The sequence below is a fragment of the Mya arenaria genome, chromosome 5 (genome assembly GCF_026914265.1).
Source record: "Mya arenaria isolate MELC-2E11 chromosome 5, ASM2691426v1".
Taxonomy (NCBI): Eukaryota; Metazoa; Mollusca; class Bivalvia; order Myida; family Myidae; genus Mya; species Mya arenaria.
Genome location: NC_069126.1, coordinates 52,933,241 through 52,943,108, shown reverse-complemented (window position 1 = coordinate 52,943,108; position 9,868 = coordinate 52,933,241). Strand labels below are relative to the sequence as shown.

Here is a 9,868-nt window from a genome sequence, read left to right as displayed (position 1 = left end):
TATATTTATAAGCATCAAAGGATCTTCATGCATTAGGGCCAAATCTAAAAAAATATGTCTGTTAATGCAGTATTTTATATATACAAATACAAAAGAAAGTTCTCCCAGTTCATTTTAAGGGCATGCTAGAAAATTGTTTATTGTCACCAGGTTTTTCAGCACAGCCTCCATCCCAAATAACCAGATAAAAGGGCAGTCACAATGGTAGTCCTCTCAACTATTGGTGGAGCACTGCTGGCCTTTTTTTTGGGTTCTGTAAACACACAAGCATCATCAGACCACATGAAAAAAATGCACAACAAATCCCTGTCAGGGGTCCTTTCAATTACACATTTTATTCAAGCTAACATAATTTAATATGAAATGTTACCAGAAAGGATAAATGTAATCATAGTTGTCATAACTACACATCAAGGTCATGTCATGACTACACATCAAGGTCATGTCATGACTACACATCTCAATCATGTCATGACTACACATCAAGGTCATGTCATGACTACACATCAAGGTCATGTCATGACTACACATCAATGTCATGTCATGACTACACATCAAGGTCATGTCATGACTACACACATCAAGGTCATGTCATGACTACACATCAAGGTCATGTCATGACTACACATCAAGGTCATGTCATGACTACACATCAAGGTCATGTCATGACTACACATCAAGGTCATGTCATGACTACACATCAAGGTCATGTCATGACTACACATCAAGGTCATGTCATGACTACACACATCAAGGTCATGACTAAACATCAAGGTCATGACATGACTACACATCAAGGTCATGTCATGACTACACATCAAGGTCATGTCATGACTACACATCAAGATCATGTCATGACTACACATCAAGTGACTACACATCAAGGTCATGTCATGACTACACATCAAGGTCATGTCATGACTACACATCAAGGTTATGTCATGACTACACATCAAGGTTATGTCATGACTACACATCAAGGTCATGTCATGACTACACATCAAGGTCATGTCATGACTACACATCAAGGTTATGTCATGACTACACATCAAGGTTATGTCATGACTACACATCAAGGTCATGTCATGTATACACATCAAGGTCATGTCATGTCTACACATCAAGGTCATGTCATGTCTACACATCAAGGTCATGTCATGTCTACACATCAAGGTTATGTTATGACTACACATCAAGGTTATGTCATGACCTATTAACACATCAAGGTCATGTCATGACTACACATCAAGGTTATGTCATGACCTAGTAACACATCAAGGTCATGTCATGACTACACATCAAGGTCATGTCATGTCTACACTTGATGGTCATGTCATGTCTTCACATCAAGATCATGTCATGACTACACATCAAGGTCATGTCATGACTACACATCAAGGTCATGTCATGTCTACACATCAAGGTCATGTCATGACTACACATCAAGGTTATGTCATGACTACACATCAAGGTTATGTCATGTCTACACATCAAGATTATGTCATATCTACACATCAAAGTTATGTCATGACTACACATCAAGGTCATGTCATGACTACACATCAAGGTCATGTCATGTCTACACATCAAGGTCATGTCATGTCTACACATCAAGGTCATGTCATGACTACACATCAAGGTCATGTCATGACTACACATCAAGGTCATGTCATGTCTACACATCAAGGTCATGTCATGACTACACATCAAGGTTATGTCATGACTACACATCAAGGTGATGCCATGACTACACATCAAGGTCATGTCATGTCTACACATCAAGGTCATGTCATGACTATTTTAGTTTCGGCCACAATGTACAATAGCATGACTGCCAAATGAAGCATAAGTGGAAACATTTTAGCACTAAAGGTAAAGCAATTTACCACCGATGTTTTACAGTTACTGCAACAGTGTACGAAATTTGGATTCAAATCCACGTACCCATTCGGGCTACCAGATAAGAAATTTTACTAGCCCGAAACCAATTTAACTAGCCCAAACTTAAACAGCATAATTAGGTCACACCAAATTGATGTTTCGTTCTGTGGATTTACCGCTAATATTTTTTTGAAAATGTAAAAAATAAATATTTTTTTGGTGCGCTCCTACATTTTTATCGTCAACCAGATTGATTGTGATGAAAAACGAATGTCAAAAATCAGCATGGAACTGGGATATTCGTATCAAAGGGCTATGAATGTAAGTATCCTTGAGTAGTTTTGTACGTTGATGTGTTCAAAAATGTTTGTTTTTTAATTTATCTTTGGAATTCTTAATTCATTTTTATTTCTTAAAAGTTAAGACAGCGTGTTAATATTTTTACATGTACTATAAATATACATGTTACATACTTTACATCTACTTATGCACCAGTTAATTGTAACCACGGCCCCACCTGGTCTGGGGAATAGCCGGGACTTTTGACTTTCGGTCCAGCCAACCCCTGGTAAAATCCTCGTCCTGCGGGGACAAACTGATGTTCAAATCCCCGCCATATGCCCCCGCACCCCAGGGAGCCTAGGCAAGGCATATTCCCCGCTATATTTTGCTCGAAGACAAAACAACCGCACTCACCCGACACTTCGGGGCCACCTGAAAGGTAAAAACACGGCCCATTTCCCCGTGTATCCCCGGCATAACCCCTGACCTGGGGGGCGTGGTTACAGTTGACTGGTGCATTATGTACATGTTTCATATTTTTAAATGTACTTATGAACATTATTTATGTATATGATACGAGTATGTAATCTTTTATTTGATTGCATTATCTTAGAAAAATATAAGACTTAAAATTCTGTTTAAAAATGATGTGTTTTGGTATGTGACATTTTTCTAACATACCATAATACACGAACATACCCATTATTTGTTTACAAACTGCATATTTTCAAAATAAACCTGTAAGAAAAGATGTACATGGTTTCGGGCTGGAAGCCACGACAGCTTGGACACTAGCGACATTCATTTGCTTGGTGTAGGTCTCGTTAAAACCCCATACTGTTGTGAATCAACCATATGCACAACAACTACACATTTGTGCCTACCAACCCTTACTCTTGGCTAAAACGGATATTAGTGCAGAATGTATAATTAATACATATTTTACAGTTGTAGTTTCTGCTGGTTGATAATCAGAAGTCTAATTTCTTTCAGGCAGGAAAATGACTGAATATTACTAAGTCAACAAATCGGGGTTATGAAGAATTCCAGCCTGCATTAAATACTATGTTGGATCATTGAGACAGATTTGACATCCATGTCATCCACAAGGCCGTCACATCTGATAGAGATGATGTGAGTATTTCATATAAAACATATTTGAGTTGGTGTTTGTTGTTTTATAAACTCACTGTATTCAATAATCAAGTGATGGCGGTGGTGGTGGTGGTGGTGGTGGTGGTGGTGGTGGTGATGATGATGATGGTGATGGTGGTGGTGGTGGTGGTGGTGGTGGTGGTGGTGGTGATAATGATGATGATGATGATGATGATGATGATGATGATGAATTTTATTGATAAATTTAGTAATTTTCTTTATATTATATACATGTTCTTTATATTATCTACATGTATGTATCAGCTTGTTTTTGTTTTTTTAAATAATGTCGAGAAATATTATAATTAAACTGTTTATATTTTATGTTGTATATGTATGGAAGTACTATTATCTTACTAATTAGTTAGAAAGGCTTTAAAGTACATTTTTTTCCCTTTACAGCACTAAACATTCTAGATGGGTAAAGAACCTGAAGGGGCATAAAAACCAAATCAGCATTGATTCAGCATTAAGTAATTATCATCTGTGCACACACTACAAGTACAAACGCATGGGAACAGACCAAACTTCAAATGTTGAAGAGTGAAGAATTATTGTGAAAAATTCTAAATGTTAGAATACCATTGACAAAATAAAACAAATAGACATCCAAAATAAAACAAATAGACATCGATTACGAATACCATACATTGACAAAATAAAACAAATTATAAGACATCGATTACCCACAGAGACTGTTTACATGTTATAATATTAAAAAGACATTAGTTGAGAACTTTCACTCTGACATTTTTGGAGGGGCATTACCGCCTACTTAGGCCAAAAAAACAACAACCTGTGTTTCCGGTGACATGGCGAAAAAAAATAGGGTCGGTCGGGATTTTTTTTTTTTTACAGTTACCATATCATGCAATTTTCTGTTGAATCATAACAATTATGTTATATCTAAGCGTTTCATAATTTACAAAAAGTCACAGAAAAACACTTTCGACTACCATATTTTCCCGCCAATTTTGCCCATGAAATCTGGTGTTTTTTTTGTATACAATACTCGTTTATAAGTCGGTTTTTAGAAAACAAATCCAGCACTTCAATTTCTACAGATCTGTGATAATGTTCTACCCAAACAGTCAATTATCAACTAATTTGTTAATTTGCATGAGGAAAATCGCCGATTTTCTTGTCAACTGTGAGCTCCTTAAACTAGGCCTTCAAGTGGAGGTAGGTTAGAAATAGAACAAGTAAACTCAGATATGGATTTATTTTACTTATCTTATTTTCGTACAATCAAAGTTTCATTCATATTTATAGTGAATTCAAACATTTCGGTCATTGTTATAAGATTCCCAGACGACGATTATTGATTATTATTTTTTCGATCGTATTTACCAGCCTAGGCGAAATCTTGGCAATCAAATGGGATCGTACGGTATCCGACTGACCGAATTAAATACAAACCATAGCCACGCGCCTTTGATATTATCACCGCTCGTGCACTGACGTCACAAATAGTACCGTTTGATCTGCAGCCGACACATTCCAACAAATGTGTCATTAACTTTCGAAGGTTTTTAATTGGATTTCAGTTGATGGGACTTATTTTTAATAAGGCGAAATAAATAACCATTGATAATTGCGGATAAATTAATGTAACTATTAGTGAAATGTGTATTGGAACCTGGCAAGTAGCCTGCATTAGATGGAGCAAAGCTTAATCGTAAGAAGCCTGCATGATATACGCAATGCCTAATCGTAAAAAGAAAGTTTTATTTTGGACATGATTAAATAACACCGCGAGCTATAATCCTAAATATTTTCATTTTAAAGACTGCAAAATATGTCTCTTGTGATTAACCACGTGTTTGGATCGTAAACATGCGTTTGCCAATTTGAAGATATCGGACAGGGTTCGCCGCCCTCCGCCATTTTGTATTCCTGTCTCGGTAATACATAATAAGGAATGAAAGTTTATTCTCCGGGTACATAGAAATAAAGAAGAATGAAAATAATGACGATATATTTAAAAAAATATAAAAAAAATTACGATGTAATTTTTTTTTTTTCACTTTTATGTCTAAAAAAAAGATTAGGGTCGGTGAGGAAAAAATAGGGTCGGTTGGGTCACCGGAAACACAGGTATTTCTTTTTTGGCCTTAGTGTTCTTGTTTCTTTACATATTTTAATTTAAAAGTACATTCATTGTTTTTTAATCTGAATTCTAGTTAGTATCATAAGTAAAATTCAATTATTTGAATGATTATATTTTATGAATAAGTCCAATAAAGCTTTATAAATTTTTACAAAAAAGGGTTGATTTTTAAGCATTTTATTAGCTATAAAAATGTATGGTTACATGACATTATGTATATTTTCCTCAAAACTGAACGGTAAACTATCATAAATTGTCTTTTAAATTGTTCATTAGACATAATAGAAAATATTTCATGAATTTATAAAACTGCTATATATTTTCAAACATCGAAATACTGCTCTGTTCCGAAGACTCACAAGATCAATCAAAACTAGAGCTGTCACAGGAGTGACGAATACCCCCAAATGCCGCCTGGACACAGGAATGGCAAACCATTCCTTTGAAAAGAGGCCATAACTCCAAGGTTACTGCACACTGCATCTTCTTTAATCATGCATGTATTGTTTTATTTAAATCTGTTGAGTAATTTAGAAGTTACACTGCTGACAAGAAAAACTAGCCTTTCATGAGTTATCGTCCGGAAACCGTTTTTCTATTTTTAGTAACAGTGACCTTGACCTTGGCCCCACCAGCCCCAATATCGAACTTGACCTGTATCTTCTGATGTTACACCTGTGTACCAAAAATTGTTCAAATCTGTCTAGCCTTTCATGAGTTATCGTCCGGAAACCGTTTTTTTTTCTATTTTTAGTAACAGTGACCTTGACCTTAGCCCCAATATCGAACTTGACCTGTATCTTTTGATGTTACACCTGTGTACTAAAAATTGTTCAAATCTGTCAAGCCTTTCATGATTTATCGTCCGGAAACCGTTTTTCTATTTTGAGTAACAGTGACATTGACTTTGGCCCCACCAGCCCCAATATCGAACTTGACCTGTATCTTCTGATGTTACACCTGTGTACCAAAAATTGTTCAAATCTGTCTAGCCTTTCATGAGTTATTGTCCGGAAACCGTTTTTCTATTTTTAGTAACAGTGACCTTGACCTTGGCCCCACCAGCCCCAATATCGAACTTGACCTATATCTTCTGATGTTACACCTGTGTACCAAACTGTATCTTCTGATGTTACACCTGTGAACCAAAAATTGTTCAAATCTGTCTAGCCTTTCATGAGTTATCGTCCGGAAACCGTTTTTCTATTTTTAGTAACAATGACCTTGACCTTGGCCCCACCAGCCCCAATATCGAACTTGACCTGTATCTTCTGATGTTGGACCTGTGTACCAAAAAATTTTCAAATCTGTCTAGCCTTTCATGAGTTATCTTCCGGAAACCATAAAAACTGACAGACCGACCGACTGACCAACCGACCGACCGACCGACCGACTGACAAGCTCACTCCTATATACCCCCTCAAACTTCGTTTGTGGGGGTATAATGATTTTTTTCCATGCGTATCAATAATGTGTTCGATTAAACTTAAGTTTTCTGTTAACTGAAGTTTATTTTACCAGAAACTGTTGTTTTTTTCATAATCTCTGATAATGTGAAAAAAAATCAAATAAAGACAAAATATTTACTTGTCGCTCTTTGTAGCCCTTGGAGTTTGGGGGTGGGTGTAATGAAACTTAAATAACTTTTTTAATTCATGGTAAAAAATCTTCAAAATTTGGATAAAAGTCCCATAGTGTACCATGATAATAACTATGCTGTCGTTGAACGCTTTTAAAGGTGTGTGTTACTAATACCTTAATTCAGTTTAAATAATTATGGCCTTTAGGGATTTTTGTTTTCATATAGATTTCATGTTATATTGAGCTTTGTCAATTTTGTTGTTGTTTAGTATTATGTACAATTACTACTTCTATTTCCTAACTTAAAAAAATCGTCTCATTTGTCAAATTGAATTGTTAATATTTCATATAAGTGAAAAAAAAAAAACTATTTTTAAAGAAGCACTCTTACTCCCAAATAAGGCTTATCACAATTAATATTAGTGTTTTGATTTTTCAAAATGGGTTGATAGATGTCAATAACAACGTTTCTAATGAAGGATCTTGAGTTCAATTTGCTAATAAGAATGAACATAAAACATGGTATTTCTGCCTTGTGATACTATAGAAGACCACAGTAAATCCTTTAGCAATCACCAATCATTTAATATTTGTCATGCTTTATGCTATTATAAACAGGGTCACAAGCTTGTTATCAGTAAACAATATTTCAGTAAATGCATTATTTAGTAAGTAGTTATTGTTTTATCAGTCAATTTGATGTGTGTTATAAATACAATTATATGTATTGATTTCAAATAAGAGTTTCACTTGAAAGATGCTCATTTAAAGATAATGAACAGACACACAAAAACTAGACACATTTGATCCTAATTATATGAATGATTATTGTTTAGGTGACCTCTGATTTGTTTTGGAGATATTCATAAATGGGTGTTATTCTTTGTTGTCTTCAGTTTCTTATACATTTAAGGATTTTTATAATTGCTTTTCTGGTATATATTAATTTAATGCAAATGAAAACACACTTTAAACTAGACACTTTTGATACTAATTATATAAATGATTATTGTTTACAATGTACTCTTATTTGTTATGAAGATATTCATAAAGGGGTGTTCTTCATGTTATTATACATTTTGGACTTGATTTAGTATTGCTTTTCTGGTATATATATTCATTTAATGCACAAAGAAATTATTTTAAGTGTTCAGTTTACCACTTTCACACATTGTTTTCTATTATTTTGTGCATATTTGGCCTATTTATCCCTTTCCCGCATGATTGTGCCAAATTGCCCCTTTATCTATTCCCGCATGATTGTTCCAAAATGTCCCTCTATCGATTCCCGCATGATTGTTCCAAAATGTCCCTCTATCGATTCCCGCATGATTGTTCCAAAATGTCCCTCTATCGATTACCGCATGATTTTTCCAAATTGTCCCTCTATCGATTCCCGCATGATTGTTCCAAAATGTCCCTCTATCGATTCCCGCATGATTGTTCCAAAATGTCCCTCTATCGATTCCCGCATGATTGTTCCAAAATGTCCCTCTATCGATTCCCGCATGATTGTTCCAAAATGTCCCTCTATCGATTCCCGCATGATTGTTCCAAAATGTCCCTCTATCGATTACCGCATGATTGTTCCAAAATGTCCCTCTATCGATTCCCGCATGATTGTTCCAAAATGTGCCATGCTTATTTACGGTCATTTATTAACATATCTGTTGCTTATTTTTTCGCAACAAATGCATTTTTGTGTAATATAAACATCGATAATTATATAAATAATGAAAAAAGATGATGTTACTATTCAAGATTTTCGGAAAATCGCAACTAAAAGAGACAGCGGTCAAACACGCCTTAAAAGTTCACAGCGCATGCTTGTCTCGATTTTTTAATGGAAAATCCCCATACACGTCACTAGCTATTTAAAGCTACCAATAATTAATATCATATAAATATATCCTATTGATCATGCGCTTATGCCGTCACCTGTCATGGTTTAGAAATGTGTCAAAATGGCTGATTTATGTAGTAAACAAGAGTCTGGCTTGAATAAACACATGTCATTTGTCACTTCTGTTTCCAAAAATGGAATGTTAATCTGGTAATTAAAATGTCCCCTTACATCTGTTAATCAAAGTGAGTATTTTGTTGTGAATACACGGATAATAATAAAATTATATGTGATATGACCCAATTTGACAGCTGTTAAAACACGTGTTCTCTCGATCTCGATAAATACACAAGAATGTTGTCGTAATTGTCTATGCATTTCAGACCTTGATTTATTGCCTTTGCTTGTGTTGACTGATTTTAATTATAATATTATTACGGAATCCCTAAATTTAATTTCTGCGATTCTGACTATTAAAAATTCGAGTTGTTGGGCTTGTTGAGGGCAATATCTAGTACGTTCCCAAAGTTTTTAAAACTGTGCCAGTAGCACACCCAGCCTTTTATTTTGACATTTACAATTATTTTATTCAATTCATTTCAAAACAACGGACATGCCAATTTTATTTATGAGAACAATGAATCAGAAATAACATTTGTTGTTTGCCCAATAAAATTGTGTTTATTTTTTAACAATGCATGATTTCTGTGATTTGAATATTTGTTTATTGTCAAAACCTGTTTAGATTAAACTATGATCACTAGATTCGAAATTTAATACACTATAAATACTATATTCATTATTTGAATTTCTAACATTAATTTAATCAAAAAAAATACTACAAAATATTAAAGTTGTTATGCATAGGTGTCAATTGAAATATATATAGTATAATATGAAATCAATTGAAACATCTTCAATTTTTCACTGGAGTTGTGTTTCTCTATAAATATTCAACCAAATAATTTAGACAACATAATACAAATTATACCACTGGATTGGAAATTCATTTACCT

At 34.5% G+C, this 9,868-nt stretch overlaps 1 protein-coding gene across 4 annotated transcripts in view; it reads right to left on the bottom strand.

The window, feature by feature from the left end:
- Window positions 1-9,868, bottom strand: part of LOC128233701 (uncharacterized) — a 75,780-nt gene that overhangs the window by 26,954 nt on the left and 38,958 nt on the right. Inside the window, exon 6 of one of the 4 annotated variants that reach the window (XM_052947506.1) lies at window positions 148-253. The exons of the other annotated variants lie outside the window; for them this stretch is intronic. Within the exon in view, the coding sequence (XP_052803466.1) occupies window positions 156-253 (98 nt within the window). The 3' untranslated portion in view covers window positions 148-155. The remainder of the gene's footprint in view (window positions 1-147; window positions 254-9,868) is intronic. 4 annotated transcript variants of the gene reach the window in all.